The sequence below is a fragment of the Lontra canadensis genome, unplaced genomic scaffold, assembly GCF_010015895.1.
Source record: "Lontra canadensis isolate GAN:19392208 unplaced genomic scaffold, GSC_riverotter_1.0 scaffold83, whole genome shotgun sequence".
In the NCBI taxonomy this organism is placed as follows: Eukaryota; Metazoa; Chordata; class Mammalia; order Carnivora; family Mustelidae; genus Lontra; species Lontra canadensis.
The window spans coordinates 8207053-8220729 of record NW_022631077.1 but is presented as its reverse complement, the minus strand read 5'-3'; the positions used below and the strand labels follow the sequence as shown (position 1 = coordinate 8220729).

Here is a 13677-nt window from a genome sequence, read left to right as displayed (position 1 = left end):
AAGGTTCTGAGAGTTTTGAGAGCCCTACCAAAGTAGGACTATGTTCCTCACTGTGCTGCCTTAAATCCCTTCAGGCCCCTGTCAAAAATAAAGATACATAGGTCCCACATCTCAACCGTATGAATCAGAATCAGGCAGGAATCTGTATTTTTAACCAGTATTTTGTGTCTTTTAATTGGGTAAGTTTGGACTAACACTGATCTATGAAAAGACCAAATATCATCACCTCAAAGAACACTTGCTGATAGGTAACTCTGGGCAGACCAAAGTGGATTTCACTTTCTGCTTCCCTTACCTTGTGTTCACACCTCTTCAAGAATTATTTCTTTACATCTTTTTATCTTAAGAGGAAAGAGATCCAAACAAGTATCTGAATCTCAATAAATGTTGAATGGAGGGATGAATGCATAAATGGACAGGTTCTTGTTTGGAATCCTGTTTTAGTCACAAATCAGTAGGTCACCTTGGACATGCTACTAAATCTCCATGAACCACTATTTTCTCATCTATAAAAAGAAAATGCTGGTATTTGTGATTTGGTATTAGTGTCACACTAAACATTAGTTTATGCATATCTGCTTTATACCACATCTTCATTTGTCTGAGTTAAAATTATCATATCCAATCAAAGCTAAGATGATATCAGGTATGAAATGGCTTTCTATAAAGTATAAATAATAACTTTGATATGTTTGTTTGATGTTTGTTTTCTGTTTGTATTCTTAGGGAAAATATGAGAAATGTTTAAGTCAAGGGATTCTGAGGATATTTCAGGGTTAGTTTAAATATTTGGTTATTTAGTTAAAATAAAACAGTAACTTTTTAAAAGCCATTCAGAACATAAGAATATTTGAGTTTCTCCCACTTATCTTCCATTTTTAATGGAAACATATGGGGGATCTCTGAACAAAATGGATTTTTATTAAACTTTGCATCTCTCTACATGTGAGTTATTGAGGTCTTTATAATATTGATTAAAATATTTTCAAAGTTCAGGTATTTTGTTTGTTTTGCTCCCAACTGAACTCTTATTCTCATTTATTTCTTTCAGGAAACTATATCACATTTATCCTGGACCCTTTTCAGTACCAGTTAGTAATGAAAAGTCACAAATTAAGCTTTCGAGTATTCACTAATAAACTATTAAGGAAAGCATTTTCCATCGAAAAGTTGGCAACCAATGATGACATGAATGATGATCTTCATGGCTGCTATCATCTTTTACGAGGGACAGCTTTAGATATACTCACACAAAACATGATGCAGAATTTAAAACAAGTTTTCGAACTCCAACTATTAAAAACCACAACTTGGAACACAGCATACCTGTTGACATTCTGCAGCTCGGTAATATTTGAGGTCACGTTCACAACCATATATGGACAATCTCTTGCTGGCAATAGGAGAAAATTTATTACTGAGTTAAGAGATGATTTCTTAAAATTTGATGACAAATTCCCATATTTAATATCAGACATACCAATAGAGCTTCTAGGAAATGTCAAATCTATTAGAAAGAAACTTATAAAACTCTTGACATCAGAACACTTAGCTAAGACACAAGGATGGTCAGAAGTTGTTCAAATGAGGCAAGATATCCTGGAGAAATACTATACACTTGAGGACTTTGAAATAGGAGGTAAGAAACTTCTGAATGATTACTTGTCTAAAATAAAACAATTTACAATAGACCTTTGAAATAAAAAGACAAAATGGTGACCTTGAAAATTTTTATGCTCTTATTAATTGGCTAATGATAAAATGTTTTACTCTGAAACAACCCTCTGTGATAATTGATTTTTTTCTTTCTTTTTTTTTTTTTTTTTTTTTTTTTTTTTTTTTTTTTTTTTTTTTTTGCTGAGGTGGTAAAACAAGATACTTAATGGGGATAATGAGAAAGAGTATAACTAAGCTGCATTTACTCCTCTTATCTCATCTCCCACCTCCCCACCCCCCACACGCACATTACATTTTAAACTATTCTCATTAAGCAGAAAATTAGACTTCAGAAGCCTATTGGTCCTCATTAGCATGCACTGATCCTTGGCTGGGTCTGTGTCCTAACATCTTTTAATTAGCACACTGCAAATCTAATCAGTGTAATAAACGCTATTAATCTTCCTTTTCACTTATTTTCTCCCAGCACATCATTTAGGCTTTCTCTGGGCTTCTGTGACAAACACTATTCCAACTACGTTCTGGGCGATGTATTACCTCCTCCAGCACCCAGAAGCTATGGCGGTGCTGCGTGACGAAATTGACCATTTGCTGCAGTCAACAGGTCAAAAGAAAGGGTCTGGATTTCCCATCCACCTCACCAGAGAACAATTGGACAGCCTGGTCTACCTAGGTAATTTATTTTTATCTGTTATGAAGAAAAGAAGGTACCTCTCTGCAAACTCAGTTTATCACTCAAAGCTGTTTACCAAGAGGTGGAGGACACAGCTGCCTAATTGACATAATAACACCCATTTACATCAATTATAAATTATGTAGTTTATAACTGTAGATACTCTCATTACATGTAAACATTAAGGCCTAGGTAATTAACTATGCAAGGTAAGCAAAAGGCTAACCCAAAGCTTTGCAATTATTTGGAAAAAAAAGTTTATGCCTATTAAGTCATTTGATTCTGAGCATCTGTTAGTGTGCTAACGCTTTTCAAACACTGCTACACTATCTTAACAAGAAAGGTATTTGGGGATTGAAAAGGAAGTATTTCAGAACAGCGACTTGTATACAAGGTGCATTTATTCTTACCTAAGATGGTGTCTACATTTTCAGGCAGAGGTTAGGATGTTTTATACAGCTTGAAGTGTATGATTCTCAAAAATGTAGTAAAAGTGATTTCCACTAGAACTTCTTGATTTGATTATACTTGGGGGAGAAAAGGAAGAAGGTAGAAAAGAAATGGAGACAGGGAGGAAAAGAAGAAGCAACAGCTACTAATTACTCCATGTGAAATGTCAATATTTTATAAAATATTAACTGACTCATGAAGTATGCATGGTCACTATTTCAAATATATTTGAGGTCAGGAGCGACTCAGTTATTTTTCTACTTCTACATAGACCTGTACACCAGCAATGTAGCTTTTGATGACAGTGGATTGCATTCTCTTTTACTGGTTTCGATGAGACACTTTGTATCTTTATGTGAACAAACTTTAACTCCCTAATTTAAATTCCATGTTAATGAGTTATTTTCTGTCCCTTCTGTATTGATATTTCCTCCTGTGGTAACCTTTACTACACAATAATCCAAGACCCTTTGGATGCATGTAAGAGTAAGTCTTTATATATCTCTGTTGCTTCACTCCTCTGATAACGTAGACAAGTATTTTAGCCTATGTTGGCCTCAATTGTTTATCTTTTAAGTGTGTTCCAGGTTCTTTGATGGGAACTTCTGGGAGCAGAGGACTTACAGATCTTGAGTAGTGTTGACTAATGGCGACATTAAAAAGAAAACTCCATGTGTTCTAGAGAATGTTCCCACTGTGTAGGCTAAGACCTATCAGAGGCAATAGCAGGAAGCCTATCTTGTTGTGACAGGTGGTTAGCTTGCTTAATCGGTTGGGATACATGTGTCATCTTCTAGATTTTTGTTTTTTTTAGCATAAGTTAGCAAAGACACTTTATATTTGCTTGGTGAAAGAAAATAATCCCAACATTATTAAAATATAAATATTATTTTGGTTTTCTTTGCAGAATTATTGGTGAACAAATCCAAAAAAGTTTGCATAAAATTCTGGGCAGTAACCTTCACATGGATACACAGTATTTTCGGGGTAGGAGATTCAGAGTTCTATGAAAATCAAGGTTGCTTTCCCATGTATTCAAGTTATTTCAGTTGTATTTTATGAACCAGGTGATTCATACCGGGAAGTAAAGCAAATAAACTAAAGGAATATGTGTTTGTATTCTGTACACAGTTATTACTTTTCACCAACTTTTCTCTCAGGGTTTCTCACCAACTTCTTACTCTCAGTATCTTGTTGAAATTCACCAACTTCTTACTCTCAGTATCTTGTTGAAAAAAAAGATCATTTTAAAATGATGGTATTGAAGCAGAAATGTTTACATTTATTTGATCAGAAGAAATGGCAAGTTCCAGACCTACACTTTGGGGCCATTTAAGTCCGTAGCTAGAGTTAGAGATTTTCATGCTCGGAGCCCTCATAAATTTATGGCCCCTGTATCATCAACAAAGGAACAGTAACGATCCCAAGAGATTGTAGATCTACCTGGATAAAGGCAGCACCTTCAGCAATCTAGAAAAGGTGGACGTCTGTTCATTGTGACCTTGGTTACCAGCAGAGGCCAGTGTTGTTCATTATGAGAATTTAATCCTCTAGAAAATAATGTGCATTTTTTCCTTATATGAGATAGACAGTTTTATGCAGATTGAAACGAATTTTTATATGAATCAGTTACACAACAGGTGACCTCTGCATCTCATCATAGTTCAATTGCGAATAGTCTTCTATATTAGTTGTACAAAGGGAAGATTTACAGGATTAAAAATTTACAGTGTACCCCCATGGTATGGGTGTATGTGTTTCCCTTTTTTCATGTCCTGAAAGACAGAGGTCTATGTAGTTATTCTAAGTACATTTCTTTATAAAGAAAGATATCTTGAATTTTTAGTATTATACGGAAAAAGATCACAAGGATGAAATGAATGCCACTTTTTTTTTAACTAGTAAGAAGTTTTTTAAGCAGGAAGAAGAAAAGAGTTTTTTTTTAACAAAGATTTTGCATGTCAGCCTACATTGATTATAAAGTAAGGTTGAAAGGGAAGTTAGAATGCCATAGAAATGAGTGCTTTATTCCTGACCAGAAATGATTTCTCTTTTTTAGAGTGATTATAGAAGACAGAGTCCAGTGGGGCATAGGTTTATCGTGGTGCGAATACTTGTGCATATATTATTGACATTTGTGGCTCAATCCTGTAGGCCTTACATGTATCAAATTTCCTCTGACATCAATATACACTTAACGGCAGCAAAAGTTAAAATATGTAACATAGATTGGGCTTTTAAGTACCAAGCCTGTTTAAGTAATTCAAAGCAATCATGTGTTTTAAGAGGTTGTGAGGGATTTATGCTTTTTCCCCTTGGGTCTTGAAAATCTTTCTTTAAAACCATTCCAACCTTTTCTTTTAGATAAAGAAAAACACAACTTCCTAATTTTGTATATTTATGTACCTTATTATTAGGACTCTGCTTATCATGACCTTACTACAATTTTATATCTCTCAATGTTTAATAAAGGTCTCTACAACAAAATTTAAATATAATTTTTAAAATAAGTTACTAACTATAGTTGGCTCAGATAAATGTCAGTGGGGGCCAAAATCTCAATAGGAAAAGTTGTTGTTTGAACAAAGTTTGAGAAACCCTGAGAGAAAAGTAAGAATTATTCTGTTTTCCCAGAAAGAAAAACCTGGGATGGAGGTAGGATTTAGAACTATAGATTTCCAAGACAGGAAAAGCAAAAGGAGAAAAGACGAGTCCGAGAGAAGGTAAGATAAAAGAGAATGCAAGGAGAGGAAGCTCTCAAAATTGGAATTTTGACAAATGGCTAGCAAAGAATCTCACTGAGTACTACTTCTGACTTCCACGTTTACATAGATAATGCATAACTTAAAAAGTATGGGTTCAATAAATGTCATCTCTTGCTATCACCAAAACAATCCTGACTCTCCGTGCCATCCCTGCAATGCGTTCATTGTGTTCTTCATTTTCAGTTATTTGTGAACCAAGCTGGTTGCAAATTCAAGTCTACCTCATCGCACAGGCGTGCTCTTCCTGTGCATCACACATGACAAAAACAAACCTGCTTTAAGTAAGAAGAACGTAAGTTGAAGTAGATTGTAACTTCTGAACTGAATAACTCAGGCGAGTTGCAGGCACCTAATTTTTGCTCAATTACATATCCTCAAAATGAGAAAAGTTGCACAATTGACGGTAGTGAGGGATATTGGAATAAAAGGAGGTGCTATAAAACCAAAACTCAGCAGAATTTGCACTACTCTCTTGCAAGGAGATCGTCTATTATAAAATTTAGACTTAGAATAATAAACCTGCAGTGATTCTCCCAACAAATTTCTATCAAAAATTGCTAAGCCCATTGTTTGTAATTAGTGAGGAGAAAGAAAGGGAGAGAAATGATTGGTTGGGAAAGATAAAGATCTTTGAATAACAAATGATGAGTATTAGATGTAGTCCATATTAAATATATTAATGACTGCAAAATCTTAAGGCAATTTTATGGACTCAAACGTTGTTTCATGTGATCTTCACCAAAATCCTGGGGGGCTGGAGCAGCCATTATTTTGCATGATTTTTACAGATGAGAAAAATATCAGAATGCTGAATAACTTGCATGGGGGTAAAGGGTTTTCTTGCCCACCCACGCTTCTCTCCTGGACATGTCTGAGAGCAGAATCCTTAGAGTCATTTTTCATTGTCTGAGCTGAGACGGGGGGAGGGATTCTTTGTATCCTGATTTCAGCAAAGCCAGCCATGATATGCACATGTATGAGATCAGATGACTTGAACAAGGTGATCATACAGTTAACTGTATTTTTAATTTCTAGATGACACAGTGTGAATGACAATATTAACAACCATTTCATTATGTGTCAGGCACTGTGCTACCTGCTTTACATATATTAGCTTATTTAACCCTCAAGTATTATTATCTTCACTTAATTATTAGGTAACGAGATTCAGAAAGATTAGTTAACCAAGTCAAGTCATGAAGCTAGATTGTGGCAGAACCGGAAATTGATGGCCAGTCTAACTCAAAAGCTAACCCATAAATACTGTCATGTTAAGGAGCAAATGCTCCAGAACTACACCAGAGACCTTGACCACTATTTTACAAGGATATGGATCACTAATTCTCAGATACAGTTGAGTTTGAGGGTAAGGATGGGGCTCGAGGTTCACATCAGAATCTTGTCGGTGTTTTTAAATAAAAATAAATTTTTCATTTTAGAATAGGTTTAGATTTACAGAAAAATTATAATGATGATAGAGTTCCTATATCCCCCCTCCACACACACACACAAATAGTTATCCTTATCATTAACATCTTCAATGTGGCTGTTTGTCACAATTGTGGGCATTATTTTGAAAAAGTTCATTCAATATTAAAAATAATTGTATATTTGAAAAATCATACAGGGGCAGCTGGATGGCTCAGTCAGTTAAGCATCCAACTCTTGATTTCAGCTCAGATCATGATCTCAGAGTCTCGAGATCAAGCCCCACATCTGGCTCCACACTCAGTGGGGAGTCTATTTGAGATTCTTTCCCTCTGCCCCAACTCCTGCTGGCACCTGTGCATGTTCTCTCTCTTTCAAATGGATAAATTAATTTTTTAAAAAAGAAAAATCATGCATAATTTGGACAATAAATTGAATGAAATCCTCTCTTCCAATGGGTATATTCAGGAGGTGTAAATTCTTCATTTAGAAACTTCTATCTGGAGAAGGAGGGAGAGGTATCTTTCACAAAGTGGTACACCAGAGATCGGACAGTGAGATTTTTCTAGGTAAGGAAGCATTGGTCAAAAAGTGAGAAAGACCAGCTGGATGTTTATCAGATTTTCAGTTCAGCACAGAGCTAAGAGGATTAGATGACACAATGATTACTGGACACAGGACTTGAGAGGGGAACAATGAGAAGGCAAAGAATTGGACTTAGGTCAAGCATCAATTGCCTAAGAATAAATGGGATGAGGAAACGTGTGGCTTAGCAGAGAAGGGTTTAACAGTGGTTCTTATCCTTGATTACTTGTTGGGATCAACTCGGGAGCTTTAAAAACTACTCATACCTGGTCGCACCTCCAGAGGTTCTGATTTCATTGGTTTGGGGTGCAGGCTGATGGCTTTAAAAGCTCCGCCAGGTGATTCTAATGTGCAACCAAGGTTCAAAACCACTAATTTAAAGGTTTAGTTAATGCACTGGTTCTGATTCCTTTGATCTGGAATGGAGCATTTTTTTTTAAACCATTTCCGGTGATTCTAATGGGCAGCCAGGGCTGATAACCTCTGGAATATCAGAAAGCTTAAGACAAGTCAGTGGCAATATGATTTCAAAAATCTGTTGTCCTTTTGCTTCCAACGAAACATTAAAAGAAGTCTGATATGCAGGGTAAAGAAAGTAGTTCCTCTCCACATTTCTAATTAAAATACCACACCCCCCCAAAAAAAATAAAATAAAATAAAATACCACACCCACTTCTGCTACCTCTTAAGAGGCAAGTTGGCTAATTGAATTCATCCAGGATGTCAAAAGACTGAAGGCCACATTGTCTCTGACATACAATTTTATAAAATGTCGTGATAGGGATACCTGGGTGGCTCAGAGGGTTAAGCGGCTGCCTTTGGAGCCGGTCATGATCTCAGGGTCCTGGGATCGAACCCACATCAGGCTCCGCACTCAGCGACGAGTCTGCTTCTCCCTCTGCCTCTGTGATCCCTCTCCCTCTGGGATTGTTTTCGCTCTCTCTAAAATAGATAAAATCTTTAAAAAATGTTAAAAATAAAAATGTCATGACAGTTGTCTTCAAATTTTTTTAAAGGACTGTCACGTGGAAGAGGGATTAGAATTTTCTTTTCCCTTTGCCTCTTTTCAAAACAGTAGAAATTAAAAGGAGGAAATTTCAGCTCAGTATGAAAAATAACTTTCTGCTAAACGTACATTCTGAATGCCATCTTTAGAGAGGTATCTACTGAGAAATTGCGCAGAATCCTCTCTAGGATCTTGTGGCTCATTCCTGTCTTTATGCACCTCCCAACTTTGAACTACCCAGATTACAGTGTCCACGAAGGCTAAGTCCATTTGCTGTGTTTTCTTTTTTTCACCAGTAACAGTGGTCCAGTGCCCTGAACAGAGTAGGGTCTTAATAAACATTTTTTTAAAGATTTTTTTATTTATTTGACAGAGAGACAGCAAGAGAGGGAATTCAAGCAGGAGGAGTGGGAGAGGGAGAAGCAGGCTTGCCACTGAGTGGGGAGCCCAATGTGGGGCTTGATCCCAGGACCCTGGAACCATGACCTGAGCCAAAGGCAAACACTTAAGGACTGAGCCACCCAGGCACCCCAATAAACGTTTATTAAACATATGAATGTTGAATTTACTTTTCTAGAGGAAACCAAATGTTGTGTCTGCAATGCAGAGTGAAAGTAGACTTCTGTACCAATTCAGATTTACTCTTAATTTTATTTAAAACACAGCCGTTGAGCTAAGAACTAGTTATTTGCTTTAAGTTATCTGATTATTATAATTGATTTTTTAAAAAGATTTATTTATTTATTTATTTATTTATTTGAGAGAGAGAGCGCACATGCAGGGGAAGGGGCAGAGAGAAATTCTCAAACAGACTCCCCACTGAGTGGGGACCCCCCCCCCAGCACAAGGTCAGTCCTACCACGCCGAGATCATGACATAACCCCAGCCAAAGCCAAGAGTCAGGTGCTCAACCCACTGAGCCACCTAGCATCCGTGATTATTATAATATCTAACTGATCTTCTCACCTGTCTTAAAAGCAGTTATGTAAAAATGCACCCACACACCTGGAGCCTCAGTCCATTTCTTCACACCTTCTAGAGAGCTGCCCGCAGACCCTCTTCTCCCCACTCCTCATCCACCTTTGTAAGACCGCCCAAGCATTCAGCCCCAGTAGACCGTGGCGTGGCCTAGCTGTCCATTTCGCTCCAGCCATCACTGCTATCCACTGATCACCATGGCTAATCAGATGGTATGACAGTCTGCACCAGTCATTAAGATGACCCAAATTAACAGCCTGGCCATGTCACAGTACATTCATTCCACATACACAGACATGGCCTAAGTGTGAGGCAGAAACTTGGATGTGCTTATTTGTGTTTGCGTTGTTACATGCATTATTGATTGTCATGAGCTGCTTCAACGCTTTAAATCTGCAAATGAGAATCATCTGTCAATTATTACAGCCAGAATGGAGATCTGAGGGCAAGAGAGAAAGAGTACATGCCTTTTCCTACCAGCATATCCTTTCGTTTGCAATTTTCCTTCACAGTTACGTGGTAAGACGTCTTAGCTCAACACATTCCCCAGCTTTTTGCTTAGAAGGGATACTTAAGGAGAATATTTTTAGATCCGGAGAAGAAAAACAGATCCCTCCTAGCCAGGTGAAGGAGGTAGTTCAGGCCCTGAATTGTAAGTTCATCGTGGGAATGCTATAATCCAATTTTCTACTGTATACCAGTTAGTAAAGCTCAGCTCTTAATAAAACACAGGCAGCCTTATCTTAATCGCAATCGCAATTGCTGGCACCTTGTGGTGCCTGGTGTAAATTATCCCCAAAATATTTGCATTCTCGATAGCCATTTCTCTACAATGCTTTAATAAGTAGAGGGTCCTATTACCTGCTAAATGTTAGTATAAATTAACAATCCATTATGCACAATAAGTTTTATAAAACATTTACAGATAGAGATCATGTTTAATTAAAATTAACTTGCATATGAAAGCCAAGTGCACTAATGATCACAATGACCTTTTATTACCTACAGTCCCTTGTTTTGGCTGGATGATTGACAGCTTGCTGTTTGGCTACCATGTTGAATTTCAGCTGACAAGACTTTTCATTTTAACTCAATTTGCCCGCCTATCACAAGCTGGTGGCAGGCCAGACCCAAGTCACCCAGCTTTGCCTCAGCAGCTTGCTCTACTTCTCATTAGTACGCATTTATTCAGTGGAAATTGGAAGACAAATGCTTGAAGGCATGTGAACTAAGTATAGCAAATTAGGTTTAAAGACTGAATATTTATAAGTATATGGAAAGTTTTTTTTTTTTTTTTAATTCTAGAGCGAATTGAGAACTGAGTGCTAGCTTTGGTATAAAAGAAATGAAGATAGCAGGGGGAAGGAAGATTCTAAGAATAACAATACTATAAGCTTTTTCTTTCCATTTTGGAAATATGTAAAATCTCTCTGACAACACCTTATCAACTACCAACCTGGCCTCTCTTTCGTGGAGTGCTTGCACAATGAAGTTTAACACCTCGTGTGTGAGAAGGGGGGAAAAAATGAGGGTCATGTTCATTTGTTGCTTGGTTATCCCTTGGTATGTTTTAAATTGCCTTGTTTGTTCGGCACTAGCACAGAAACAGATGTTGCTCTACCGTGCAGGATAATTTACTGTACCTCCTGGTGCAGCATGGAAGTCCTCCCAGGGCCCAGCTGGTCTGTCAGTGGCACTGGCTGGTGTCTGCTCAACTATGACAACTACAAGTAGAGGCTGCAATTTTTTTTATTGTGCAGTTGTCATTCTTCTCAACATAGAGCTCTGCCCGCGTTCTTACTGGGGCTGGTGAAAAAGCTGCTGGCTTTTGTGTCTGTTCTGTTGTAACACAGAGCCACGGAAGCTCCCCTCTCCATTGTTGATAATAATGCAACTCATTACTTTTGTCATCTAATGATCATCGGCATGATCGCTCAGAGCGAGAGCCAACCTCGCCTTGCACACATAACTGGTACTGGAAGGTAAAACAGATTTGTCATTTACGATTTGACCGCTAAGCCCCACTTTGTGCTCCATTATTGTGATTAACTTCTGCATAAGAGACGCTTGCCCAATTGTCATTTGCGATCCCGCAGTGGGCGCAAGCTGCCGTGCTTCCCCCGAGCCCCGCCGGCCAATCGGATGGGACTGGGTTGTTTGGACTGGTAAATGCCTGCCCTGTCGCAGAGCCACCCCACAGTGATTTCGCTTTTGTCTCTCTTCTTCCCACACCCCTACTGGACTTGGGGGAACGGCACCGCTACATATGTCAGCTACCGTTTCACACCACAAGCGAAAATGCTGCGGTCCTGCTGTTGACCCAACAGAGCCAGCAGTAGTACGTGGGAAACCGACCCTCGCTTTACACCGCAGAGATGTTGGTCACCGGTGTCCTGCCAGCTGAGATCCGTCGTGTCAGTTGCCTTGTGGCTATCTGCAGTGGAGTCCACGTTCCAAAACCGAAGTTCTTTTTCATCACCAACAAGCCGATTTGACTCTGCCTGATTATAATAACGAAGGCAGTCCAAAAGAATATGCACAGCCTCACTGTACGTCACGTTGAATCACCACACCGGCCACACAGAGCGGACCGCAGCCTCATTTCTTTAGACAAACGCACGCTGAGGGGGAAATGTCCTGGGAGAAGGCATCCAAAGCTACTTGTGCAAGCTGGGCGTAGATTTACATTTTAGTGGAATAGCATTTATTTTTCTTTTTTGGCTGATGCAAGCCCTCACTGACCAGTGCCCTGCTCTACTCTAATAACTGAGCACGCTATGTTTCTGAGCTTTGCTGAACACTAAGAAATTGGGGTGTGTGTGTGTGTGAGAGAGAGAGAGAGAGATTCTAAATTGCAAGCCATAAACACAACCATTTGTTACCATGTAAAAGGGGGAAAGCGCTCAATTTGGAGCTCTTTTTCACGTTGCTGATTAGAAAGAATCAAGCTTCATATTCTAGGACCCATTCAGGCTGGTGAAAACATAGTCAGTTTTGATTATGAAGGCAGAGATGCAGACCTAGACAGGAGCTACATGCTGATATGCATGCTATCAGAATGATTTATGCAAATTATGCATATTATTCCCAAAGGAATTCCTCCTCAAACTGCCAGGATAAATTGCCGGAAATTAGCCATAAAATCTGTCGTGCTAGGAGCAAAAGGTGAAGGCCACTGGGAAAGCAAGGACATTCAGTTTCTGGAATCTTCCAGGTTATGATGGTGGCTGTTATTTTCCCTGGATGCTGAGGAAGAGACGGTTTTCTTCTGAATCCCATGCAAGTCTTTTATCTTTGAAATTTTTCCAACAAAAGCTGACCCACATTTTATTTACAGCTAGCAAAAAAGAAATTAAGTGTTAAGCCACTGCAGAAAGCACTACTACAATTACTTTACTATTAACTGCCTAAGTGATTATTAAATGCTTGAGCCTGGCTTTAAAGATGTAGCTGTTCTGAAGGGTGGAGAAAAAACCCACCAGCAGTGTTCTTCGGCTGGGAGATGGTTTTAATGTCCAATGGATATGCCTATCACACAGCATTTCTCTCTTGCCAACCTTTCCTTCCTACAAAAACCCTAGCTACTGACTTTCTGCCCAAGTACAGCACCACAGGCTTCTGTCTGTGAAGGGCCGTCCCAGCTGTCTCCCCCACCTCCTCCTTGCTATGATGATCCAAGACCACTATGACTCTCCCTTGGTGTTCAATGGATCTGATTAAGAAAGGGTTCCCCTTTCAATCAAAGCTATTGGTAATGAGCTTAATGGCAAATTGAGAGCACTGTTCCGGAGCAGTCATATTTTAATAAGCTGTTGCTTGCTTGTGTCCTTCAGAAAGCACCGTTCTCGAGGTTTTACGACTATGCTCATTTTCAAGCATCATTCGTTTTGTTCAAGAGGACTTGACTCTACATTCAGAGATGCAAGACTACTGTTTGCGGAAGGGGGACTTGGTAGCCATCTTTCCTCCAGCCATACATTATGACCCGGAGGTCTTTGAGGCTCCAGAGGTAAACAAGCATCAAGCGGTCGTGGCTCCTTCTTAGATAACTGTGAGAACATTCCTCTTCCTCACACTATCTTTCCATAGCTTCCTTTTGCCACCTTGTTCCAAGA

General features: G+C 38.8%; 1 protein-coding gene across 1 annotated transcript in view; it reads left to right on the top strand.

The window, feature by feature from the left end:
* The window catches only part of LOC116882324 (cytochrome P450 7B1), a 171787-nt gene that overhangs the window by 150509 nt on the left and 7601 nt on the right, over positions 1 to 13677 (top strand). Inside the window, exons 3-5 of the mRNA XM_032882641.1 lie at positions 1052 to 1639; positions 2144 to 2350; positions 13396 to 13571. Of these exons, the coding sequence (XP_032738532.1) occupies positions 1052 to 1639; positions 2144 to 2350; positions 13396 to 13571 (971 nt within the window). The remainder of the gene's footprint in view (positions 1 to 1051; positions 1640 to 2143; positions 2351 to 13395; positions 13572 to 13677) is intronic.